Below are 27,313 nucleotides of genomic sequence, written 5' to 3'. Positions count from 1 at the left end.
TTTTATTATTATTTTCTAAAAATCTATTTATTGCTATTTAATGTCACCCTGTAGTGGTATGCAAACTGACAGACACTGTACGTGTGTGCCTATGCTCAATAAAAATCTAACAAAAATATTCGGATACATTGAGCCATTATTCATTCATTGACAGAAGTTAAAAAATAAATAAATAAAAATAAATAAATGTAAAAATAAAACAGCAAAGTAAAAAGTAAAATAAATATAGTGAAGCTTTGGATAGGATACCCAATAAAGAAAAGGCTTTATTTCTGCAGGTACAGTTAAAGAGAACATCAGATGCCAAAAATATAACATTTGCTTGGCTTTTCTCTTTGTTTCCATATTATGTACAGTTCTGAAAGGATATGATATTTACAGAGTAAAATAGGAGAGAAGAGGGTCTTGTGTTTTGGGAATTTCAAAACCCCTCACAAAAAAAAAAAGAAAAAAAAGAAACAAAACAAAAACAACCAAAAAAAATTATAAACAAAACATGCCACAACACTTGCAGCATAAACTCTTTTCTGTACACGTGAAGATCTGGTCTCCAAACTACTTTCAAACAGCAAATCAGCGAGCAGCTCCACGACGAATAACTCTCTGGGTGTGTGATCTTAACCAGATCCTCGACAAGAGATTAAAACCCAAATTAAACTCTTTTTTTAAAAAAGAAAAAAGAAAAAAAAAAAAATAATAATAATAATAACAGAACAAATAATAATTACAACTATTAGGGGTGTTGAGTGAGACTCGACACTCGGGTGGCAGTTGCGAAGCTCTTAAACATCATTCATTCGTCTCTGAAAATGTCCTTCGAAAGTAAACCAAGGAAAATAATTAACGCACGATCTGAAACTGCCTACACTCGGTAAGAAGACAGCCAGCAGTGCAACCAACGGAAAAATGTTCCAATCTGAAAAGTTCCCATTTCAAGTCCAACATCTCATGTTCCCCACACAGAATGACCTCGAGTTGATAGTTGATAGCTAAGTGCTAGGTTAATGACAGATCTGCCATGGTGCTGACATGCACTGAGATTAAAAAAGAGCTAATCATTTAATAAAGACTATCTGTTAATATGGAGTATCACAAAAAAAAAATCACAATTTGAGTATCACGATATGGATGTCTGTGAAAATGATAAGCAACAGAAAGAACAACCTATACACACAGACCACTTCTTCATGTAAAGAGACGAACCTCGGCTGCTAAGGATCTCTGTTGTAAAAAGGTTTTTACATCGGAATACGTCGCCATCTTTTATCTTTTCTATAAAGCCAGCACTAAAAACACTGTCTGATGATTTGGACCGGACTGGCAGAAGAGAGCAAGAGCCTTGTTTACAAGTTTGTCTATAAACATGAAGAAATTCCCATTTTGATATTAACCTTGTATATGATTGTCAAACATATGAAGAACTGATGCGCAAAAAAAAAAACCCATGGGCCTCGAAAGAACATCCCAGTTCAGAAACAGTGTTATCGTCTCATACTTGATAGAAAAAGTGGAGGACGGAAACGTTGCGCTTCCATGGATTTAGGCGTCTTCTCTAACTGTCTTTTTTATGGCCTGATCGCCTCGCTTCCCTGCATTTGTGACAGTAGAATATGTCCGGGACATTGGACTTCTTGATTTTGGCGCAGGACAGATGCACCCATATGCTGCACTGGTTGCACTCGATCATGGGACGTCCTGCAAAAGGTTTCCCGCAGTAGCAAGTGATCAGATCCCACGAGTCATCTCCTGCAGAGTGGAAAGACCAAACATTAGAGATATAGACAGTCCAGCCGTAAAGTCAGTACACTCTAAGACTCTCTATGTGAGCGACAGTGAAACAAGAGGACTATGATTAAGATTTATTGATATACCAGCTTCAATGACTATTTCATAGCAAATACAGATATATTTCTAAGATATTTAATACAATTCAGCTGATTATAAAATCAAACACTTAGAGTTGTACAGAAAAGATTCTTTAAATTGCAACATATTCCTCCTCATTAGTCATATTTTTCTCGCTTAGCTACGTGTCAGTAGTTCATGAGTAGAAACCGATTCTATATGCGGCGCTTGTGTGCAAATTGCTGCTCTGACCTCAATACAAGAAGCTAAGTGCGAGTGTCAGCAAAACAAACCACCGTAAGTGAAGAACTAATAGAATGTGTCAAAGTCAGCTAGCCTAGCAAGGTCTGTTGAGCTTAGCTATGACAGACCACACGACGTCAGAGTAAGTGTGAAGTGAACAATACTATTGATCACAGGGGGAAAAAGATCAAAGCAACACTCGAGAAGATGCATACAGAGACGTTTCAATGACTACCAGAGCAAAATTTCCACAGTCAGGGTACTCATGGAAACTAACATTTCTACTAGTTAACTGTTCTTTTACTTCTGGCTTGGACGATATCTCTTAAATCAATGATTTTTCTCCTTCACACCACAGCTTCACAGTTAAAGTCAATTTGTTTTCTCTTATTCCATGTCGCTCTGTTTACTCTCAGTACTCATTCTACATTCAGTGCAAAACTCCTCTCTCCCACCCATGTGAAGTCTTGCATGTTGTATCTGTTCACTTGTTTGCACACACTATCTTTTTGGATGGCTTTGTGTTCTTTGACTTTCAGCAATGTTTAAATACGTTTTAAATTTTCATGTGACCATGAAAATTGTTGAGAACAGTCCCAAAACTACAGAGGTCAGCAGCGTTTGGTTCCAGGCCGACAGGATTTTAGTGCCAGATTAAATTTAGCCAAATGAAACCTGGCTTTTATGCGGACCTACGGTTCGCTAAAAACCTGAAGTGTCTAGAAAGTCCAGTGCAAAAGAAAACAAATATTAAACAGGATTAAATGTTTCAGGAACTCTTCACAGTGTCTTCTTTTAAATCAGGACAATGATATGTATCCAGGGCTGGTCAAAAAACACCAAAAAGTCCTAAACAAAAAAAAAAAAAAAAAGGTATTATACTGGATTCAAATGTTTGTTGATGTTTCCAAAGGAGGATCTGTTAAACAGGCTCAGTTTCATCCTGCAGTTCCAAACATGTCCAGTAGGTGGCAATAATGTATTAATATTTTAATACCCATAGTGCAATGCAAGCCAAACCAGTATTATTTCGTCACACTAATTTTATGTACATCTCTGGGTTTTCAGAAAACCAATAACAAGACATACTGTAAGCAAAAACTTCTTAAATACATACGATTAAGATGTTGAATGAGCTCTATTTGTCTGGTTGTGTAACAATGACAAGGAAAAAAGTTTTAAGAAAAAAAAGGGCAGTCATGCAGCTTATCAACAGACTAAGCTTGTAGGATAAAGACAGACCACAGTGATTAACACAAGTGCTCTCATGGAGACGTGTAATGATTTACTGCCTCCGTTCCTTTTCAGTAAACTGCTTCTTCATGGTCAGAGAAGCTGTAGTCTAAATAACTTATTTTGTTGTATTCCAAGCAACAGAACCGAGTTATTTCATTTTAAAATATTGCATGTGGGTACATGATCACTTTAATCTTCCTAGAGATGTCTGGGTCAAGCCCAAACAGCTTGCATTGTGAACATATATGGTGTATTACATCGAGTAAAGAAGCTATTATTTCCTTTTTATGTGGTGCAACTGCAAACAACATTAACAAATGATTTATGACCAGCTCTAAAAATATCTACAAGTTCATTAGTCAAGCCTCCTAAACTTTGTTTGTAAACTTTTATACTACCTGCACCATATATAATAATCATTCCACTGTGATCAGGTTAACTATGTGAAAGCTGTCCGATTTCGCCATTTCCAAGGTTATATAATAAAACCACTCACCTGACTCCACCATGATATCCTCATCTGCTATCCACGTTTCCCCTTCACTGGAGCTCATTTCAGCATCTCTGCTTGCTTCATCACGCTCAGACTTCACCAGGCTGGGTCTCGGAGACTGAAGCCCTCTTGGCTGACCTGCGTGCTCCTCTCCATGGCCGAGTCCAGTCTCAGAGTCTGTCTCGCTGAGTGCCGAGCTCTTAAGCTTTTTAAGGCTTTTGGGCTGCTTGGAGTTTTTGCTGCGCTTGATTCTGGCACGCTTTTCCCCGCTGCTACTGCTGCTGTCTCCGGCACCTGAGCCAAGAGAGAGGCGCTTCAGCTTTTTGTCCTTCTTGCGCTCCGCTTTGCTGCTTGCTTGGCCCTTGTAGAGAGAGTCTTTTAACCTCATTTTGTCCAGTAGGGTGCTGTCAGAAGGCAGGCGCTGCATGGTCTTGACACTTTTGTTGGCGCGAGCTTTCTGCACGAAAGTGTGAATGGTGTGTAGGTCCGAGTTGCCATCTCCCCAGCTTGCAGACATATTCGAGCTGGCACCACCTCCCATGCCTCCTTCTCCTGAGGTGCCAGAGCTGTGTGGTGAACTGGAGGAGGCTGGAGACCATGGTCTTTCCTACAAAGGCAACCCAAGACAGTGAGTGCTACACAGCTGAAAGCCTACCTGTCAGTGGGTTCAATACAGTGTATTAAGTATAAAACATTAATATAGATGCCTATAAGACAACACTACATTTAGAAATACACACCGTTTACTATTTGTATCTTATTCTAATTTCACTCTAGAGGACACAAGTTTGAACTATTAGAAGCAGCCACATTCCTTCTGTGATATTTTTCTCCCAAAGAAAAGAATATCAGTGTCATTTTCAGAGAAAGAGGGTGAACATGAACCGGCCACACGTATAACGATTTTATTACTGCAGGTTGCCAGTTGCTGCACTATGATGCTGCCAGTAGGTGTATTCCTACTACAGGTTGTCATAGTAACATTTATAAGCAAGTAATACAACTATAGACAACAAATCAGTTTTCTTGCGGCTAAAAAGAAATATTCTGAAGGGAGATTCGGTGTTTGTGTATATAGATTGCAGCAGTGTGTATATGCATCAAATCATCTGCCTCTACCGTCTTCACTCCCATTCGTAGTCGCTGCACAAATACGCTCCATATTTGCATAAAGTTAAACTTTTCTCAACTTTGTTGCGTCACTAGGCACACCCACTTCTAGGCACCAAAGGTCACCAACACCCCTGTCGCCAGCTCTCACTGAAGATGAATGATCTCCAATCACATTTTTCCACAATATAACACTCGGGGACAAATAAAGTTTTTTGAATTGAATTTAACTGAATAAGTCGCTGTGCGTGTGCAGCATTAGCATATGGGTTTATTTCTCTCTCTTTTTTTAAGGATGTTGCATCTCAGACAGTGTACACAATCATTACTGGGGTTTTTTTGTGTTGTCATAGTAGGTTTGTTGTAAATCCTTCTCAACCACAGACTAATTGTTCATTTTTACACTGTTTCTGTTACACCTGAAATCTTTCCAAAATATACTTAACAGTTTGGATTACATGTACACTATATTGCCAAAAGTTTTGGGACACCCCTTCAAATCACTGAATTCAGGTGTTTCACTTGGCTGCTTAGTTCCAGTGAAAGGAACTCTTAATGCTTCAGTATACCAAGATATTTTGGACAATTTCATGCTCCCAACTTCGTGGGAACAGTTTGGGGATGACCCCTTCCTGTTCCAACATGACTGTACACCAGTGCACAAAGCAAGGTCCATAAAGACATGGATGAGAGTTCTGAAAGTTCTGAGCTCAAGCTGATAGTACACCTTTGGGATAATTTAGAGCAGAAGGGGACATCCCCAAACTGTTCCCACAAAGCTGGAAGCATGAAATTGTCCAAAATGTTTTGGTATGCTAAAGCATTAAGAGTCCCTTTCACTGGAAGTAAGAGGCAAAGCCCAACACCTGAATTTAATGATTTGGAGGGGTGTCCCAAAACTGTTGGCAATATAGTGTATCTGTATATACCTGAAACAAGAGAAGGTGCTCTGTGTTCCCATTTGCATACATTTTTGCTTGCTTACTATGCTCAGACGACATCAGATTTCATTTACAGGCCACGACTTGCTCAAAATAGGAAGTAATATTACAAACTTAACATAATTCGTGACATCTCACATAGCCAGGTCTGAACCCGGGCAAAACCCAGGTTCAGAAAACACATTTTTACACACAAGCAAATCTCTCCTGATAAAGTTTCAGAGAAACAAACCTCCTTTGGAGATGGGATATAACCAGCATACGCCAAGACAAAACTACAGAACTTGTTGAAGTCTTCCACTGTCCTCTTTCGTCTCTCTGGTGGCTGAAAATGACATTAGACACACGTTAGAAACGCAATCACACTACTGATAACTCCAGCGAGATACTAAAGGGTTAAAAAGGGGTTTCTAGATTGTGCGGCTTACCAGAGACTCCGTTTTGCGTTTCAGTAATGAATCTGTAAGAGGAAAAAAAAAAGATAGAAAGAGAGCAAACATGGGTTAAGAGGAGGGGAAAATTCTTTGAATTGAGATTTAGTCACATTTAGTTTCCGTGAAATATTCGTATTGTTTGTTTTTAAGCGACATTAATCTGGTTAGGCGTGTGGCTGTAGCGTTAGCAAGCAGCTTCAAACAGCTCATGCTAACACCCACAAAACCGCACAGAAAAGGACATTATTATTTTAATGTCCACTCGAGCCTTAGTTCAGATCAATTTCAGGACAATTTCACCTGACGTACAATCCCCTTTAGTCTAATCGTCGACTCGCAGAAAAACAGAGGAGTCTAGCGGGATAACACATGGCAAGAGCCTACGCTTTATTTTCTGAAGAGCCTCGGCAGCGTTAGCAGTGCGGCTACACTAAAAACAGTCGACAACTGCTCGATCAAACGCCGATTAAAACTCTCCATCTTCACGGATATCTACTTTATTTTGAGCCCAGCGTCAAAAAAAAATCACCAAGTCCATCTGTGTAACTTATCTAAACCAGCGCAGCTAGCTTGAAAATAAACGCTAGCGAGCTAGCCAGCTAGCTAGCTGCTCTGCTTGCTAAGAGGCGTAACAAGTTCAGGAGCTATAATTAGTAAACGAAAAAAAACACCACCACAAATATATACCGCGGAACAAACCGAGTCAATTTTACGCAAAAAAACTAACAAAAAATGAACGAAACAGCAGCAGATCTTTAATTAAAGTGGATCCAGTGAAGAGGAGGAGGAGGAGGAGGAGGAGGAGGAATCCCTCTCAGCAGCCGCAGAGAGTGGATCTGCTATAGCTGTTTCAGCTCAGGCTAAGCTATACATTAACAACAGTGCGTCTTAATAGATAAGTCACCGAGCACACGGGTTTTAATTAATACAATCCTAGACAACTTTGATTCATTCACCTCCGTTCACTTTTATATAGCTTTGGTCGTTTAAAGTCTAATCGAAATCACTATATATCCAGTCGACGTCACATACTGAGCAATGTTGTCAGCTCGCTATATTTACCAATGATCACGACATTAGTGGATACAAATACAAACACAGATTACAAAAAACCCACAATAAACGCATAACTCTGCAATACTGAGCAGAAAGAAACCCAAATGTGTCTAACTTATAGTCTTCCCTTCCGTTTAGTTAGCATGCACAAACACTACGTGGCTAATAATAACCGGCTAACGCAATGATCACAAAAAAAAATCTAGCAATCCTGGCTGTAGCTAAAGTTAAAGAGTTTCTTTGAAAAAGCGACCCCAAGTTGTTCTTACCTTGGTGTTCAGACATTATTTCGAGCATTGTCACCTCAGCGATGAGGTTCCGCTCAACTTCGATGGCACTCTTGAGCAAACGTTTTATTCCACCGGCTTGTAGCTAGCCTGCTAAACGCTAACACACTTTTCTTCACGCGCACCACAAAAACAACCGATTTCCCCCTTTTCTTGTATTGCGTGAACAAAAAAAGTTCTTTTTAGAAATGTCGCGATTTCCAAACGAGTCCAATGTAAATTAAATCAGCTAGAGAATTAACTAGGCAGATCATTTCTTCGTCCCACGGCGTCGCATAAATAAAGTGAAGCCCGACGCTCCGAGTGCGCGAGCATCCTGCAGCCCCGCGGCGGTGTGTGTGTGGGAGATCTCTCTCTTCCTCAATCACCGATCTGTCCGAGTGATTCGGTCAGTAACTATTATTTTTTACTTTTTAATCAAAAGTGGAAAACTTCTGGAAACTCCGTATGCGTATATGCCTCGCCGCGCCTCCCTCAAGCGGTCGATGTCACCGGAGCAGATAGTACTGAGCTGGAGAGAAAAGCCCCTTGCGGTTGAGCCCCGCCGTGCAGACCCGCTTAGACTATGGCCTTATGGGAAATGTAGTCTCGTGCAGAGTTGGGGGAAAACACAGCGCGAGAAATGGTTGGCTGTAAGGACTCACAGGTGCAAACTACTTTGGAAATCGTGTCATTGAAAATGTTTGTTTGTTTGTTTGTTTGTTTATTTATTTATTTATTTACTTAATATGACATAGGAACCAAGGGGGAAAAAGCCAGGGGTACAGGTGTAGACAAAAAACTCCACAGCATTCTGTGACAATAAACAAAACAAACGAACAAACAAATAAATAAAAAATAAACTAAAAAAAATAAAGTAAATAAATGAAAATGGGTTAGGTTTTCAGAATGTGACAAAATGTGGAATACCCGAGGTATGATATACACAGGGCGGTTAAATGGTCGAATCTGATTGGTCAGTATTGGTGTGTCTGATCTGCGTAAGATAGCACGTCTCGGACAGTAAGTAGTTCCGGTTGTAAATGTAAACGATGGGTTGATATCAATGCGCTCATTCAAAAAACGTTCTTGTCTATGTAGTAACCGCCTCACACACAGTAACATCAGTGCCTGACCTCACAAATGCGCTTCTAGAGGAATGGTCAATAATTCCCATAAACACACTCCTAAACCTTGTGGAAAGCCTTCCCAGAAGAGTTGAAGCCGTTATAGCTGCAAAGGGAAGGCTAACTCCATATCACATTCAAGTGCATGTAAAGGCAGACTTACCAAAACCTTTGGCAATATAGTGTATATTGTGTCTAAAATGTCAGTAAACAGAAAGCGGTCATCCCCAAACTGTTCCCACAAAGTTGGGAGCATGAAATTGTCCATAATGTCTTGGTATGCTGAAGCATTAAGAGTTCCTTTCACTGGAACTAAGGGGCCAAGCCCAACCCCTGAATTCAATGATTTGGAAGGGTGTCCCAAAACTTTTGGCAATATAGTGTATGAGAATTGCACTGCAAGGACCTCTCTAATTTCGCTGTACTCAGTAGAGTGACAATAAAATAGTCTTGAATCTGAATAATAATAATAATAATAATAATTGCATTTATTTTATTTTATTCTATTTAATATTTCACAACTCTTTTCTCGTATTGTGGAATTAACATGCTTACTCAGCAGATAGCAGTTAGCATTTGGTTCCCATTTGCTTATTTTTTTTTAGAAACCATGTTCAGTATTTTAATAGTCAGCACTGTTCCCAAAATGTTCTGGGAACTTTTCTATAACAACTGACAAGGAACCGTCGCCAATCTTTGTTTTAACTTACTATTTTTGTAACTAACCTTCAGTGAACATTCCTGAAATTTTTCATGTTGTCATAACATGATGTTTGCAAAATAGAGATAACCCTAACTACAAATTAATGTTACAAGAATGTTAAAATTTTCAGTTTTGTAAGTAAGTTTGTTTTTGTATGATTCTTTTCTGTTGCTTAACAAGTAAGAGAGAGAGAAAGAAACAGTGGAGCCATGTTACACTAAGAGCATTAAGAGTTCCTTTCACTGGAACTAAGAGGCCAAGCCCAACCCCTGAAAAACAACACCTGAAATCAATGATTTTGGCAATATAGTGTAACATGGCTCCACTGTTTCTTTCTCTCTCTTTTTCTTGTTAAGTTGTTATAGAAAAGTTCCCAGAGCATTTTGGGAACAGTGCTGACTATTAAAAAAAATCAAGGCAAGGTCCATAAAGACATGAATGAAAGCGTTTGGTGTGGAGGAACTTGACTGGCCTGCACAGAGTCCCGACCTCAATCTGATAGAACACCTTTGGGATGAATTAGAGCGGAGACTGCGAGCCAGGCCTTCTCGTCCAACATCGGTGCTTGACCTCACAAATGCGCTTCTAGTGGAACGTTCAGAAATTCCCATGAACACACTCCTAAACCTTGTGGAAAGCCTTTGAGTTGAAGCTGTTATAACTGCAAAGGGTGGGTCAACTTCATATTACATTCATGTCCGTTTAAAGGCAGACGTCTCAGTTTTGGCCTGGTTTGCAGTCTCCGCTCTAATTCATCCCAAAGGTGTTCTATCGGGTTAAGGTCAGGACTCCTTTCACTGGAACTAAGGGGCCAAGCCCGACCCCTGAATTCAATGATTTGGAGGGGTGTCCCAAAACTTTTGCCAATATATTGTATCTGTGTCTGTCTATGTTAAACTCCAGTACACCAGGGGGCAATATGCTGAATAAAGTCATATCTTAATGAATCCCAGAGTAAACGAAGAACACAGAAACAATATATTGAGAATTTTGGTCCAAATACAGTAACAAAAAAAAAAAGAAAGTTTAATGTTTTATTCGTTAATTATTTGTTAATTATTTGTTAGACCTTCATCTGAAGCTAAGTGGACTATAAACGGTACATAACCTGCTTGGTTGCTGGAGTTTATTCACTTTCAGACTGCACGCTCTGGAGCGCTCATAATGCTGTCAGAGGTACTACAGGGAACGGAACCGGGAGGATTCGTTATTATTCGAGGTGATAATATAAATATCAGGCTTAGTACAATTTACATGATACCTTTACGAACATTTACCTTAAACTCTTTGGTGTTGTTTCTTTTCCAGACACCGCGTGTTATTCTGGACGACGTCTGCTTAAGTATTACATAAACTGCGCCTTAAAGAGGTAGTGAATGGCTGCCCTACTGGGTCGAAAATAAATATTTATATTTATATTCTGTAAATTTTTTTTTAGCATAGACAAACACAACTAGACAGACCCATTCCATGCCAGTTTGCTAGAGCACCCCCAGTAGCAGTAAGAAAAACACACATAACGGTGTGAAGAAATGAAGCTGGGCTTGATGTCTTTCTGTCCCAAACTATAGCTGTATGTATCAGTGACCTGTGAGCTCCATTCCGTCTAATACTTTTCAGCCTATGTAGATTAAACACTTCTATAACACGTCATCATTGCTGATTGACAAGGAACATGTGAAATACACCGGTCAGGCATAACATTAAAACCACCTCCCTAATATTGTGTTGGTCCCCCTTTTGCTGCCAAATCAGTCCTGACCCGTCATACACTGTATATTATGTCACCTTTCTATCAGAACCAGCATTAACTTCTTCAGCAATTTGAGCAACAGTAGCTCGTCTGTTGGATCGGATCACACGGGCCAGCCTTTGCTCCCCACATACATCAATGAGCCTTGGCCGCCCCTGACCCTGTCTCCGGTTCACCACTGTTCCTTCCTTGGACCACTTTTGATAGACACTGACCACTGCAGACCGGGAACACCCCACAAGAGCTGCAGTTTTGGAGATGCTCTGATCCAGTCGTCTAGCCATCACAATTTGGCCCTTGTCAAACTCGCTCAAATCCTTACGCTTGCCCGTTTTTCCTGCTTCTAACACATCAACTTTGAGGACAAAATGTTCACTTGCTGCCTAATATATCCCACCCGCTAACAGGTGCCATGATGAGGAGATCATCAGTGTTATTCACTTCACCTCTCAGTGCTCATAATGTTATGCCTGATCGGTGTACACTCAGATGTGTAAGTGGTTCTCTCAGATAAAAGTAGATAAACTATGCACAAATTGTCCATTTGAGGTACAAATTACTTACAAGTAATGAAAAAATTATTTCATGGGTTTTTGTTTGTGTGTAGCTTGTTCTTTTTTATGCTATTGATGATACTTTGTGAGGTAATGATTTTTGTATTTGTATATTTGTATGTATTTGAAGAGTTTTGTATTGACAGATTTTAGTTCTCCAATCTAATATCATGACCAATTTTACAAGTCTATATAGCTGACTCTCTCTCCAGATATATTAAAGTTGTACTGTTCATGCTTGCTTTAAAGTACTTATGCATATCTATTTCTATACTCACTCATTCTCAAAATACAATTTGGGATTAACTCTGTTTTATTCCGTTTCTTTTTTCAGAGGAGAAGCTGTCCATGTGTTGGGGTTTGAAGTTCCTGAGCATGAGTTGTGTGCTAAACTGGACAGCAGTTGCTTGAATTTGTGAGTTAATTATCAATGCTCTAAGTAGTCACATATGAAGTTAGTTTTGTATATAGTATACAGTATTTTGTCAGCACAAAACAGTGAGCAGTCATATAAGATGAAACTACAACTTGCTTTTGAGCCATTAACTTTTTTCTTTCATAGGTTTCACTTTCACAATGCATACACCGACCCTCTGGGCTGGACCAAGCAGTCGTCGTTCACAGTGCAGCACTTCAGTGCAACAGGCGTCACACAACTACTTCAGGAGACACAACATGCCAAAACTTCAGTACTTGTCATTGACTCTTTGTCTTTCATTGTAAGACATCATGACCCTGTTGTCGTCTGTCAGGAACTTCAAAAGCTCAGGAAAGGTTTGTCATCGCAGAAGTACTTTAATCCCAATCCCTTTAGATTAGATTATGTGTAATGCAACTTATATTTGAAAGACAGTTCAATGGATAAATGATTAAGGTCTTTTGGATACAAGTTTGTGATATTCTGTCTGCAGAATAGATGCAGACCAGCCAGGGATAATGTGCAGTTTAGGGGAAGTCCATGCTTTGGAAACATGATCCTCTTTTCTTCTAAACATGTTTGCATTATTCACTGATTATTAGTTGGCCCTGTTTGGAAACCGCCTTAGTGTATGTTGAACAGAAGAAGAAGCCTTAATTTGTCACATATTGAAAAATAAGTGTACCCCCCCACCACCACCTATCCCTGCTTGTTAGGTAGTTGTGGTCAGAGCACAGGGTCAGCCATGATACAGCAGGCCTGGAGGAGAGTAGGTTGCTCAAGGGGCCAACAGTAGCAGCTTGGAGTGATGGGGCTTCTGACCTTCCGAGCATTAACCATTGCCCAATTATTGAATAATATGTCAGTTGACAAAAATATTTCTCTCCTTGACAAGCAGGAGGCTCTGTAAGGATGATTTTTGGTCTCCTACACATGGATCTTCATCAGCAAGGTGTTTTGGGAGCTCTAAGCCACTTAGCATGCACTGTAATTTCTGTTACACCTGGGAACATTGCACGCTATGCTGTGGCCAACACATCACAACGTAAAAAATCTGGAAAGGTTATGCAGAAGGTAATAAAGTTAAAGGCTTATTGAAGTTTGATCATTTTATAGCTGTTGGTGGTATCAGTTTTGTATTTAAATTCTGATGATTTTTCTTTTAAAGGAGGAGTTTTTCACTTTAACAGAGGACTTGACATTATCAATAGAAACTAAACCCAACCAGTCTGGAAAGGCTCAAGCAGACCTGCACACTGAGTCGGAGGTAAATTCATCAGAATTTGTTTCTAAAGCAGAACCTTTACTTCTGTAAACTGTATACACTGGTTGGCAGACATATGTTCTAGTGGAGTATTTTAGATGTTGTTTGCCTTTGTTGGTATGATAACATCCACTCTTCTAAGAAGGCTTTCCACTAGATTTTGGACTGTGGCTGTGGGGATTTGTATTCATTCAGTGACATTAATGATGTCAGGTAAGGAATACTGGGGTTCAGTGACTCTTACAGTTCAGAGAAGTATCTTCTGCTTCCAATTATGTGGCAACAGTTTGATGAAGACCCACAAATTGGTGTGTAGATCAGGTGTCCGCATACTTCTGGTCACATAGCATACATACACCCAGCGATTGTGAACATGTTTTGCAATAGTGCCCTCTTTCTCCTTTCTTTTTTCAGGTGGATCCAATGTCAAATTTGACTTTTAATCTTCGTTTGTCTGAGGTTGAAAGAGAGGCGAAGGAAAAAGTTGCTCTACCCTTTGTCTTCAGTGAAAAAAAGTAAGATGAATCAATGATGGAGGTTCAAACTTTCTTGCTATTCTTATATTTTTCATTTCTTTTACTCAGTATCTCAAGTGTTAAGAGGAAGAGAGGAAAAAATGAATACTGATGCAGATATCAAGTTCCCTATATTTCCCATATACACTCATATTTTTTGTATTACCTCTGTTTAATGGTGTATAGATTGAATTTTATTCAGTATTGTTAAAAAGAATTTAGGTAATGTATATGTATAATATGTAATAAGTAATGTTAATCTTGATAAATGTTTGAGTGTTCTTTCTGCTTTTTGCTTTCTTTAAACAGAAAGTCTGCTCTCTTGAGCCAAGGCAGAGGTTCTGGACGCATTATGTATGAACCTGATGCCAACGATGACTTTGATGAAGAAGACCCAGATGATGATCTTGATGTCTAAAAGGTCTCTTTTGAACATTGTTAGAGATTCCAAGCGTTCCCTGAAGTCTGAGCTCCAATGTTTTAAATAAAAATCTTCAGTACTGTCTATTCAAAGGGACTGTTAATTAAAAAAAATCAGACAGTTTTATAAAGGTTTTTTCCCTGAATTGACAGGATTTTCATAAATACCAAATTACTTGTGTAATATTTTTGTTATTTGACATACACTGGTCAGATTGCTTGACCAGCCATTTAAATCATGTGCTGAATAAAACAGCCTAATGTCTAACTTGTAATTCTTTATCGCTTTAATTTTTTTTGTATATTGCATTGCATATTCTGTCATCACATGTCGAGTAGAGATACACTTTCTTTTCTACATGAGTCACTTTGTGAGTTTTATTTATTTATTTTATTAATGCTTGAACAGCAAAAACAACAAAAGTGCCAGGGGTATACACAGAAAGATATAAATAAATAACTATTAACTATACATGTGTATATATAAAACCTTAACATAACTTAAATGTACTAAATAAATACACAATTTTTACAGCTTTTTTGTTTGTACTCTCCTTAATGGTGTTTATGTAATTATCTAATTCCTTAAATACCACAGAAATAAGGGGTTTCTGATTGCTGGATTTACAATGATGTATACACTATATTGCCAAAAGTTTTGGGATGCCTGCCTTTACATGCACATGAATGTAATACAGTGTTGACCCACCCTTTGCAGCTATAACAGCTTCAACTCTTCTTGGAAGGCTTTCCACAAGGTTTAGGAGTGTATTTATGGAAATATTTGACCATTCCACTAGAAGCACATTGACGAGAAGGTCTGGCTCACAGTCTCCACTCTAATTCATCCCAAAGGTGTTCTATCGGGTTGAGGTCAGGACTCAAACTCACTCATCCATGTCTTTATGGACCTTGCTTTGTGCACTGGTGTGCAGTCATGTTGGAACAGGAAGGGGTCATCCCCAAAGCCTAACCCCTGAAAAACAACACCTGAATTCAATGATTTGGAGTGGCGTCCCAAAACGTTTGGCAATATAGTGTATGAAACCTTTTTTTTTTTTCCATTTCATTGTCTATACCACTTATCCGATCTACACTCGGGTCACGGGGAGCCTGTGCCTATCTCAGGCGTCATCAGGCATCAAGACAGGATACACCCTGGACGGAGTGCCAACCCATCGCAGGGCACACACACACACACACACACTCATTCAAATATAATTAACTTCTTATCATAGTTCTAAAAAGCCAAATATTACATGTCCATTTAGTAAAAGAACACTCTGTCATTTATATTTTATATCCATAAATCAAAAATAATTCAAAAGAAGAGTGTCATATATTACTTTTTATAACACTGATCCTAAAATATATTTTGAAACCCTTCTAATATGAGATTACCAAAATAAGAAACTTCAAATTTATGTAACTGCCCATATATAGCACTTTTTTTTTTTGGTCCTGGGATTTCATTTATTTATTTTTTGTTATTTAATTTTATATTTAATATTTAATTTAATAATTAATTAATAATTTATTATTAGTTATTTAAATTACTAATAATTATTAGTGATTTAAAAATAAATTTTATATATATATATATATATATATATATATATATATATATATATATATATATGTTTATGTTCAAGTTCATTTTATGTCTGTTATTCTCTTTTACGTTAAACTGTAAGACATTACCTTATATCTGCCTTGTACTTTCTTTGTCCTGTACCTATATGTGATGGAAATAACTAAAAAAAAGTATAAATAAACAAATAAATAAATAAATACATTTGTCATTTATGAACAAACCCGATGTGAACTTTTGCGTCTTTACGGAAGTGGCGTATTTAGACGGCGGCGGTGTTGCAGCGTAGTTCCGGGTTTGGTTTGAACTGTCTCTCAGCACTGACTCTATATTAAATGAACTGCCCCCTTCAGTGGTGAGGAGGGAAAAATACCGCATTTAGCGCCACGGTGTTTGGACCATTTGTGTTCTGGTTGTACATTGGATCTCATGTCACCTCAACAACTCTGCTGCTCCAGCGCCGGTTCACACCGTTAGCTAGCTAGGTATTTTTGGTTTGGTTAATTGAGCTGGACAGAAATCCTGCTTCGTTCTCCACAGAGAAACCGCATACATGCACTTTTAGTTCCTGGGGGTTTTCACCGCTGTTAAGTAATGAGGGCAAATATGAAAGGAGATTGATGTTCACAGACTTTTCTGGAAGTTGTAAATAAAAGCTCGGATCTCGTAAGGCTTCAGCTTCTCCCGGACGAGTGCACGGAACTTTTCGGGGTTATGGTTGACATGTTAAAGACTCGTCAGTGTTTGTTCTGTGTCCGCACTTTCTTCAGCGTGACGTCCAAGTTATGGAGTTTATTTCTGTACATCCTCAGGAAACCTCTGAGAACGGTGAGTAAGCCTAGAAATGGGCTTTTTAACAACAGTGCAGCTGATCCTTTCTCTTTTACAGTACTGTTTGCAGGTTTAGCCCACATGTACACTACTGCACTTGAAGGAAAACAAAATCAGAGTTAACAAACAGGTGGGGGAAACTCTCGCACCTGTTAAAATATGGTGATTTAATTTATATGTGTGTATTAAAGTAATTGCTCGAATGTGTTGAGGCAAGTTTTCAGTAATTGTAACTTTCCATCTGCCATTAAGTGTGTTAAAGTACATCTCTGCTCTGATTGGCTAGAAGCACAGGCTCCGCCTTCTCTGAAGAGCCGCAGTGTACAATTACAATTCTGCTCTTGCAAATGGAGCACACACTAAATACACACACAGGACCAGATGACCTACAGAGAAAGTTCAGAGTTTTAGTTTCCATGTTGGCAATTAAATCTAAATAATTTGTTATTCGTGTCACTTAAAACAAGGACGAAACAAATCCAGTCTCTTTAGTAGTGATGCGTTTCAATAATATTTTGTATATTTAATTGAGACACACTAGGTTTAATAACTAAAAGATAAGCATAACTTAATAACTTTTAACGGTTGTCTTATGGTCATATGATTTTCAAATTATTGAATTCAGGTGTTGTTTTTCAGGGGTTGGACTTGGCCCCTTAGTTCCAGTGAAAGGAACTCTGAATGCTTCAGCATACAAAGACATTTTTGGACAATTTCATGCTCCCAACTTTATGGGAACAGTTTGGGGATGACCCCCTTCCTGTTCCAATATGACTGTACACCAGTGCACAAAGCAAGGTCCATAAAGACATGGATGAGGGAGTTTGGTGTGGAGGAACTGCACAGAGTCCTGACCTCAACCTGATAGGACACCTTTGGGATGAATTAGAGTGGAGACTGTGAGCCAGGTTTTCAGTCCAACATCAGTGCCTGACCTCGCAAATGCGCTTCTAGAGGAATGGTCAAAGATTCCTATAAACACACTCCTAAACCTTGTGGAAAGCCTTCCCAGAAGAGTTGAAGCTGCTATAGCTGCAAAGGGCAGGCCAACTCCTTATTAAATTCATGTGCATGTAAAGGCAGACATTCTACTTTTGTAATGGCTTAGAGTCTCCGCTCTAATTCAACCCAAAGGTGTTCTATCGGGTTGAGGTCAGGACTCTGTGCAGGCCAGTCAAGTTCCTCCACACCAAACTCACTCATCCATGTCTTTATGGACCTTGTTTTGTGCACTGGTGTACAGTCATGTTGGAACAATTTCATGTTCCCACAAAGTTGGGAGCATGACGTTATCCTATAATGTCTTGGTATGCTGAAGCATTAAGAGTTCCTTTCACTGGAACTAAGGGGCCAAGTCCAACCCCTGGAAAAACAACACCTGAATTCAACGATTTGGAGGGGTGTCCCAAAACTTTTGGCAATATAGTGTACATGGGCCCAGATTTGAAAGGCACTTATTTAGAAAGCCAAAACTTTCATATAGTAGCTTACAGTTATGATCTTTTAAATCTTTGAATGTTAGTGTTATTTCTCATATTTGAAAAAAGTTGCTCATAAACAGTAAATTTCAAGGTAGGCCATGCCAGATCACATAACAGTATGACATAAATATTTTTAATATTTATTATATTTAATATTTGTTATTTTTCTCATTTTTTATCCCACCTTATTTGCGTGAGATATTCTTAATACATTCTAATAATAAATAGGAAATAAGAGAAAAAAGCACAGTAGTTTGATGTGCTTTTGCAGGATGTTAATGCTTTAACAATGTAATGCTGGTCAAATTATATTTAAATTACTTAGCTTTCAATATTTTGTTTCTTTGAACAAGTAGCCTGATAGCATATGAGAATCATTAATAGTTATCCTGTCTTTATTTGCCTTGAATTATGTTGGTTGTGTTATTAAAGGTGTTAAAAAAAAACAAAAAAAAAAAACCCTCAGTTGGCATGCATCACCTTTAGGAAATGAGGCAGTAGGTGCAAACACATTTTAACTGCCTGAATATATTGCCTTCTGTTGTGACAGGAAACGTTTAAACCACAGCAATAGCATGTTTTGTACGCATATATTTTTAGAGTTCTTTTCTCCCATATAAAGACTGGTTAACAGGGGTAAAGTACCACATCATCATTGTAACAGTTGCCATTTAAGTGAGCTTGGCTTATCCTGGTCTGTGCTAAAGAGCCCAGTTATGTACAGGTCAGAAGCTGCTGAAGTGTGCATGAGTGAAAGGATGTGTGATTCAAACACATCAGCAGAACTATCTATAGCTCATATTACACAGAAACTGAGCAACTGAGAAATTGATTTTCTTGTTTGTGACAGTCAGTCTGTGCTTGTCCATAAAGTGAAGTGTTGCATTGCTCTTATATATGCATACATATAGACATCATGACTTGTCAGTTGTGTAACAGTCTTTAAGATGACAATCATGAAGCACAAATGTCCATCACCTCCACTAATGTTGTTTTCTGCCTAAAGCTGCAGGATGTTTTAGGCATTTTGTCCTCTCTGGTGTCTTGCTCAGTTTCAAACCAAGTTTCAAAAGCAAAAATACATAAACACACCTTCTCTCTTTCAATACCATTTGGTCTTTTAGACTCTCATGCTTGTTCACTCTCTCTTAGTACTGATTGGCTGTGACTCTTGCTAGTCATCTGATTATCTGACTTCTTTCAAGTGGGATATGACGTACAAATTTCCTGCCAATTTCGACCCTAGACTCTTGCAGCAGCTTAGAAACACATTATTCTTTTGGTCATGATTCAACTATATAAGTACATCTTTTTTAAGAAATATCCTCTGCGATGAAGCTTTAATAAATACGAAAAGGTTGACCACTTCTAAGCAGGGGTTGCAGTCAGGTTACAGTGAGCCCAACATCTGATGGGGTCAGCTTGGCTCACAGACTCTGTGTAAGTGCATTCAGTATGTGTCCAGCCCCTAAAGGCTAGAACAAAACCTCCCTTTTAAAACGCCATTCACCCTGGCTACCCCTTCTGTTTGCCCTTGCATTCCCACCAACTCCTGCCCTTAAAGCTAAATTTAGCTTGAGAGAGAAGAATTCAGGGGGAAGGAACAGGGGACAGAAGTATAGACGTCTCCGAAATAGAGGGAAAATGTGACAAGTATGGACTTTTCCCAACACTGAAGTCTGAGGTCATGTCCCTTATCTCTGGTCATTTTTTTTGCCTGTATAATATGTGATTGGTTTCATTTTGATGACATGTCCAGAAGTGAAAAAATGGATGATGCAGCAAAATGTTTGTGTAAACAACACAACTTTGGATAAATCCCAAGTCTGGATGGATTAATAAATAAATAAATAAATACATTAATTAATTAATGGATTGATGGCTATTGGACCACATTTCAGGATTTGTCTAATTGCTTTGTTTCCTTTATATGTATTACATTTCCTTCAGCCTTTTAAAGTAAATAATAGAAATAAATCAATTCTCTTGATTTAATGCATTTGAGCTGGACATTGAATCTGTGTAGTCCAATATTCTATAACAGAGGCACCTTTTAGAAAATAAAGGTTAAAACTATTAAATTAAGAATTTTTTCTTCATCCCTCTTGGGGAACCTATAAAGGCTTGAATATTTCATTTCCATTTCAATTAATTATTAATCATAATAATAATTATTATTATTATGTACAGGGTTTCTAACGTTAGACATCATCAACACTGGCACTTTTGCTAAGAATTTGTGAAGCCTTCATTTGTCTAAGATTATGTATGTATATTATGTATTATGTTTTTTGCTGAATTCTACTTAACAGGTTTGTAAGCTTACTTGTTTCTTGTCTCTTCCTTATTCTAGATTATTCAATATCAGACGGTGCGATATGACAATTTACCCTTGTCACCGTTGTCTAGAACCAGACTTAGTAAGTATCTCTGTCTTTCTCTCTTCCTTTACAAAACTGTTCAGAGTGACTTGTGAACTAAGGAACAATTATATTTCCAGGTCGTTTTTTTTGTATAGACATTTTCACTAAGCAGCTTTAAAGAAATCCAGGACTAGCTCTAGATTTTGAATGATGAAGGAGAACCTTTGAGAGGAACCAGACCCAAAAGGAAATCCAGCTCTTTGGAATTATGTGGCAGTCATATTGGAGCTTGCCCAGTACTGGGCACACAGCAGTAGAATGAATGAATGAATAAATAAATAAATAATTGAATTCATTATATATTCTTCAAGATTCAGAGATAATATCACGGCAAAGCTTGCAACAAATATCTATCAACTGAAAGAGCAACAATACCACAACACAATCGAACAAATCCTTGATCATTTCTAATAGAACATTAGTTTATTGGACATACATTAGAAGACTCACATAATCCAGATGTGAATGGTAATTTGGAGTTATTTTTGCTTTATCCCATTACCTGGAAATGGAAACCTGGTAATATTTCATGACATAGCTATGTTACCATGTCTCTCTGATTGGTGTTTAAAAAAGATAAAAGTTTCTTTTATTCAAATTTTATTTTTTCAGTATTGTGTTTCTGACATTTTCACATTTCTGTAAAGACTCTAGATGGTGACTAAATACAAGCTTTGCAGACAAGAGCTTTGACAGCAGCAGATGTACTCTGTCTCCTAGTAAATACAGCAGTCTATAGAGATCTGAATGGGCAGTTGTTGATTAACATGTAAAGTGAGGTTTTGTTTTGCTGTACTGTTTTCAACAGCTCTAAATGGGTCGCATACTGTGACAGAAGAGTTTGTATATATGCATCAGTTCCTGGTCAATGTGTGTGTGTGTTTTTGCATGTTTTGGCAGATGCAGTAAAGCGGAAGATTCTAGTTTTAGACCTCGATGAGACGTTGATTCACTCTCATCATGACGGGGTTCTGAGGCCATCAGTACGGCCTGGCACGCCACCAGACTTTATCCTTAAAGTAAGGAATGCATTATGTAATGCACACAGCTGAGGACATTGTTCAAAGAAACCTTGTAGAAATTCAATGATAAATTTCAGTGAATTAAAAAAATATTTTTTCTGGCTGGGTAAAAAGATGCCTAGCATAAGTCTACTGTCCTAACTCCTATGGAGATATTATTACATTTGCTGCATTATTTTTAATTATACTAAATAAATTTGCCTTACTGCGTTATTCTAGTGCTTCCCAGTCTTAGTATTATTTTAATTATATGTGCATATTATTTGTTTGTATTGACCAGGTCTTACATACACTATATTGGAAAAAATCATTGAATTCAGGTGTTGTTTTTCAAGGAGCTGGGCTTGGCCCCTTAGATACAGTGAAAGGAACTCTTAATGCTTCAGCATACCAAGACATTTTGGACAATTCCCAACTTTGTGGGAACAATTTGGGAATGACCCCTTCCTGTTCCAACATGACTGTACACCAGTGCACAAGCAAGGTCCATAAAGACATGGATGAGTGAGTTTGGTGTGGAGGAACTTGACTGGCCTGCACAGAGTCCTGACCTCAACCTGATAGAACACCTTTGGGATGAATTAGAGCGGAGACTGTGAGCCAGGTCTTCTCATCCAGCATTAGTGACTGACCTCACAAATGTGCTTCTAGAGAAATGGTTAAAAATTCCCATAAACAGTTGAAGTTCATGCTGTTATAGCTGCAAAGGGCGAGCCAACTCCATATTGCATTCATGTGCATGTAAAGGCAGACGTCCCAGTTTTGGCCTGTCTCACAGTCTCCGCTCTAATTCATCCCAAAGGTGTTCTGTCGGGTTGAGGTCAGAACTGTGCAGGCCAGTCAAGTTCCTCCACACCAAACTCAGAGAGACGATGGCCTGTAGCCAGATTAAATTTCATTAAGATTTTGGTAATCAAGAGTGGATTCCTTCATATTACTACAGGAAATTTTATTCATTAAAAAATAGATTACAGTAACTCATTGTGTCTTGAACCACATCAGAAAGTTGAGCAGTTTTAGCCTCATAGACTAGAGAAGTAAAGCCTGGAGACCAAATGTGTTTTTCCTTATTAACTCCTTTTAGGGCAAATAGATTATTAGATGTTTTACTAGAGTGGGTGGCTTAGTGGTTAGCATGTGCTAACTAGTTAAATCATTAGTATTAGCCACTAGGTAGCATGCAGTCAATGTTTTCTAGTTGTTTAGCAACAGTATTGAACAGTGAGAATATTGTACCCTTGCGTTTCGCAGTCAAAAGAAGTACAAATCAGGAAATACTATATATGGCTAATTGATAGTGGATCCCTGATTATAACACCCTTGCTTGCTGAACATACCATTACAGATTTTGTTATAATGCTCTCTTCTGGGAAGGCTTTTCACTAGCTTTTGGAGTGTTATGTCGATTTGTCTATTCAGCCAAAAGAGTGTTAGTGAGATTGGGTGAAGAGGCCAGTTCATCCCAGTTCACTGGGGCTGAGGTCAGGGCTCTGTGCAGGGCTCTCAGGTTCTTCCACTCTAACGTTGGCAAGTCATGTCATCTTGGTGCTCTATTAGTGCACAAGATTATTGTCATGCTGGAACAGGTTTGCGCCCTGTAATTCCATTGAAGAGAAATCTTAATCCTACAGCATACAAAGACATTCTGTACAATTGTCACTTCCAACTTTTGGGAGTTGTCCAAATACTTTTGAAACATGTTTACTTTATTGCCTAGTTTTTGTTATTGTTCTCAAAACCAGGTATTATCATGCACCCCAAAAGATTGAGTGGTTTGTTGAGTAAAATTTGAGTAATATTTTGCATAGATTTTCATAATTTCAGCGTGCAGCCAAACTCTAATACCTACTTTTTTTTATTAATATCATCACTCTGGTATCTCAAAGCAGCCTGATGTTGCCAGCTTTCATACCCTTCCAATGTGTCTTTTTTTTTTTTAGGTTGTTATAGACAAGCACCCAGTCAGATTCTTTGTGCATAAAAGGCCCCATGTGGACTTCTTCTTGGAGGTTGTCAGTCAGTGGTACGAGCTCGTAGTGTTCACTGCTAGTATGGAAATCTACGGATCTGCGGTAGCGGACAAGCTGGACAACAACAAAGGCATCTTGAAGCGCAGATACTACAGACAGGTGACTGACTGAAATGGCTACCTTGTACACACAGTCATTGCTCACTATAGACAGTTCTATATACAGCACTATAAGGCCACAGTGAGGCAGATACTGGACCAAATTTAGACCCTGCTTACATAAGGGTGCACAGCAAATACATCATTGTTTATATGATGCTGAATTACCTGCCAACTGAGGTTGGGTTCCTCGGTATCCATCCTGAAGTGAATTTAAAACTGAAAGAAATCTCCATGGATTTTGTACAGCTATGCATGTTGAACTACAGCACTACAAAATGGTTGATAGTCAAACAGGGCCTGAATTCAGTCACAGTGCATCTCTCATGCCATTCTGCTAACATTGTTGTTTATTTTGCATTTATAGAAATTCATGCCTAAAGCTGTCAACACTAGAGATATTAATTTCCTTATTTTGTGTCTCTGTCAGCATTGCACGCTGGATCTGGGTAGTTATATAAAAGACCTGTCAATCATACACGGTGATCTTTCCAGTATAGCAATTCTTGACAACTCTCCTGCAGCGTATCGCAGTCATCCAGGTAACATATCAATCTATTGTCTATCTACCCATTACTTACTTTATTTATTTTATTTTTGTTTAAATATAGGAGAGCATTTGTGTGATTGTGTGTGTGGGTGATGGTGTGTGGGTGACTGTGTGCACATAGTCAGTTTAGCCTGAACATTACAGCAAAAACGATATCCTTTTTCCATTTTTAAGACCAGTTTGTCCATATGCACAGGGTTTTCTGGTCATCACATGATCTTGTTAATTCCTCACAAGGATTAGAAACTATTAAATGAGTTCATTGTGTTTAACAGTACTGGAGTTTATAATTTATGTCAAAGCAAAACCATAACAAAGCATATCGATGGTTTTTAACGTGACTTAATGGATTTCAGCAAAATGAGTAGCTTTTTGATGTGATATCTCTTATCAAGCTCCATGTCGCACTACCTGCTAGCTTAAAATACTCCTCACTTATTCACTGGGCACAAAGTCACACAAAGACATGGCTATTAGTGGTGGTCTGTTCAGTTTGTTTCTTAAATATACTAGTTTTGTGATTTTACTGTGATTTCCCTATATATAGGCTAATCTATATTTAAAAGGGTATGATGGGAACCAAAACTCACCATTTATCACACTACTGGTTCCTTAGCCAACTACAACTTTAATATCAGAGCTATCCTGGTTTTAGTAGGTTGTTTTTGTTTATTTATTTAATAAATTTTTGGACAAAGCAGTTTTCCGCCATAATTGATTTAATTGTTGTTCTTACAGATAATGCAATACCCATAAAATCATGGTTCAGTGATCCCGGTGATACAGCACTTCTTAACCTTCTGCCAATGTTGGATGCACTAAGGTGAGGATTTAAGCAGAAATGGCAAAATATCACCATTTTCCTTACCAAATTGTTTGTTTGTTTAAAATTTGTCGTCTTTCTGCAGATTCACAGCTGACGTTCGGTCCGTCCTTAGTCGAAACCTGCACCAGCATCAACTTTGGTGAGAGAGACGTTGTGTTGTTAAACTTCTTCCCACAAAGACTCTGCCCCTCAGTTCCTATCCCTCTTTCATACAACACCAGCATGATTGTGTGATCAGGTGAAGGTACAAACTGAACTTGCTTGAAGAAAGGAGAAAACGCACTGGGAACGTATTCCTTCGGTGTATTTTCCGTCTTTATACTGGAGTCCCTGTCTTGAAGTTTTTTCTGGAATACTGTGTGATGACTGCGCTCAAACCCTTGAGCACAGATGCAAAGCCCTGAAGGGACAGTTTTATTAATACAGTGCCATGGTTTTAATACAACAGACTTGATGAGTCTGCATTTCTCAGGTTATTGGAGATGGACAGTGTTCTTCCCTCATGTGAATATATGGATGAGAGAAAACTGAGCAATAATTTGGAGTCCTTGTTTCTACCCGCCTTTCTTCTTTCTTTTAAGTAAAGTCTTTGTTGCCATCAGCTTGGGAAAGTGAGTGTAAAGAGGTGTTTTTGTTTTTTCTTCTTTTTCTTTCCCCATTTTTTTTTTTTTTTTTTTAATATTTTTTTAAATATTTTTTTTTAAATATTTTTTTTTATATTTTTTTTAACTTATACCAAGTCTTGAGAGTACTTAATGGATGAGCATTGGGGGGGAATTGAACGTTATTAGGCTGTTGTTGACGTTTCATGTTTAAAGACCGGAGTATTTAATGGTTTATATTTTAACAGGACAAATTTAAGTTGGCAGTTTGACCTTTAAATTTTTTCATGACCTTTTTTTTTTTTTTTTTTTTTTTTTTTTTACTGAACAGCATATGTTGGATGCTTTCAGAGAATACAGTCTCCGGTACAAACGTCAAAATAAAATAAAAAAGCGGCATATTTTTCACAAACATTTATAAAGACATGCAAGGGATGAATATTGTGTTGTAAGTCTGTATAAATGTACTCAACAGTTGGATAAGCAACTGCTACTATTTTGATTTTGATTTTATGTTTATCTGCTCGATAGTATGAGATTCTGCTCAAGTCTCAGGGCAGCTCCCTTGGACTCCAGTCCTGAGATTAATAAAACACATGACATTGTGAAGTTTGCTTGGTGGGTTTTTTTTTGTTTGTTTTTTGTTTTTTTATTACCTGCAAGTTAACCATTATTTGAGCTTGGTTTTGTACAGTATGTACCTTCCATCACTGTAGCTCAGAAAGAGTTCACTTCAAATGGAAAGATTTTTAAACCATTTTAGTTACCTAAAACCATATGATGTACAGTTCTGAATTTTAGCAGTGGCCTGAAAATGCTGATTAATCCCAGACAGCATGCCCACATGTTTGGTAATGTGAAATGTCCATCTTGATTTATTTATATACAGAATCTCCAAAATGCTTAGAAAAACGTACCAAATTCCTTAGAAATCGATAGAAAATGTACCCGAGACGATTTTGCTAATTTATTTTGTCTTTAGTGCTGTTAACTGATCTCTACTAAATATTTTAAATATAGGAATGATTTAATAACTTTTTATTTTATTTTATTTTTTTTATAAAAAAATAAGCCAACCCCTTCTTTTTTTTGCCACAATGCTGTACATTTATTTATGGTTTACATGCAGCAGTTATTTGTACATTAGACTCCTATCTGGCATGGCTGAATGAAACTAGGCCAAATCAGAATATACTTAAAATGAAGGGGAATTTCAGTGCTGTTTTTTTTTATGAATATGACGTTCACCAGAACACACAGGTGTGGCTAACATGAGTGATGTATATACAGGGGAGATCAAAATTAGAGAACAACCTACAAGTTCCTAAATTTCAAGGTCATTTAGTCCTATTTGAAATGATCTAAACTGGAGTAAAAGCGTAGTTTTTTTAAGCATGTTTCATGAGTTACATGTGTTTTGAAGCGCAGAATAAAAAATTTCAATGACATTTGAAAAGGAACACTGATCAAAATTAGAGAAC

The 27,313-nt window shown here is 38.0% G+C and overlaps 3 protein-coding genes across 9 annotated transcripts; 2 read left to right on the top strand and 1 right to left on the bottom strand.

Annotated features, from left to right (window-relative positions):
* Positions 1-241: 241 nt before the first annotated feature.
* On the bottom strand, positions 242-8,129 carry phf23b (PHD finger protein 23b). Of its 3 annotated transcripts, XM_058395057.1 has the most exons (5): positions 7,628-8,129; positions 6,297-6,328; positions 6,101-6,193; positions 3,821-4,424; positions 242-1,746 (listed from the first exon to the last, which is right to left on the bottom strand). In XM_058395057.1, exons 1-5 carry the CDS (start codon positions 7,653-7,655, stop codon positions 1,553-1,555), a joined length of 951 nt encoding a protein of 316 aa, XP_058251040.1. In that variant the 5' UTR covers positions 7,656-8,129; the 3' UTR covers positions 242-1,552. The 3 variants fall into 3 exon arrangements, with proteins under 3 accessions (XP_058251040.1, XP_058251039.1, XP_058251041.1); XM_058395056.1 differs by lacking the exon at positions 7,628-8,129 and having other exon boundaries at positions 6,297-7,004; XM_058395058.1 differs by lacking the exons at positions 242-1,746; positions 7,628-8,129 and adding an exon at positions 1,756-2,937 and having other exon boundaries at positions 6,297-7,020.
* Positions 8,130-8,176: 47 nt separating this feature from the next.
* Positions 8,177-14,912, top strand: elp5 (elongator acetyltransferase complex subunit 5). Of its 2 annotated transcripts, none has more exons than XM_058395059.1 (8): positions 8,177-10,673; positions 10,763-10,823; positions 12,096-12,176; positions 12,324-12,535; positions 13,075-13,253; positions 13,348-13,446; positions 13,858-13,958; positions 14,268-14,912. In XM_058395059.1, exons 1-8 carry the CDS (start codon positions 10,619-10,621, stop codon positions 14,374-14,376), a joined length of 897 nt encoding a protein of 298 aa, XP_058251042.1. In that variant the 5' UTR covers positions 8,177-10,618; the 3' UTR covers positions 14,377-14,912. The 2 variants fall into 2 exon arrangements, with proteins under 2 accessions (XP_058251042.1, XP_058251043.1); XM_058395060.1 differs by having other exon boundaries at positions 9,373-10,673; positions 13,078-13,253.
* Positions 14,913-16,292: 1,380 nt separating this feature from the next.
* On the top strand, positions 16,293-25,904 carry ctdnep1b (CTD nuclear envelope phosphatase 1b). 4 transcript variants are annotated; one of them, XR_009204880.1, is made up of 8 exons: positions 16,294-16,797; positions 20,635-20,701; positions 21,605-21,723; positions 23,667-23,855; positions 24,285-24,396; positions 24,952-25,058; positions 25,143-25,227; positions 25,313-25,365. XR_009204880.1 is itself a non-coding variant. In XM_058394002.1 (7 exons), the coding sequence occupies exons 1-7, from the start codon at positions 16,684-16,686 to the stop codon at positions 25,371-25,373; spliced, it is 747 nt and encodes a 248-aa protein (XP_058249985.1). In that variant the 5' UTR covers positions 16,296-16,683; the 3' UTR covers positions 25,374-25,904. The 4 variants fall into 4 exon arrangements, 1 of the variants encoding a protein (XP_058249985.1); XR_009204878.1 differs by having other exon boundaries at positions 16,293-16,797; positions 24,285-25,058; XR_009204879.1 differs by having other exon boundaries at positions 24,952-25,227; positions 25,313-25,376.
* The last annotated feature ends 1,409 nt before the right edge of the window (positions 25,905-27,313 follow it).

The sequence above is a fragment of the Hemibagrus wyckioides genome, linkage group LG07 (assembly GCF_019097595.1).
Source record: "Hemibagrus wyckioides isolate EC202008001 linkage group LG07, SWU_Hwy_1.0, whole genome shotgun sequence".
NCBI lineage: Eukaryota > Metazoa > Chordata > Actinopteri > Siluriformes > Bagridae > Hemibagrus > Hemibagrus wyckioides.
Note: the sequence above shows the minus strand (reverse complement) of the source record. Positions and strands in the feature narration are given on the sequence as shown.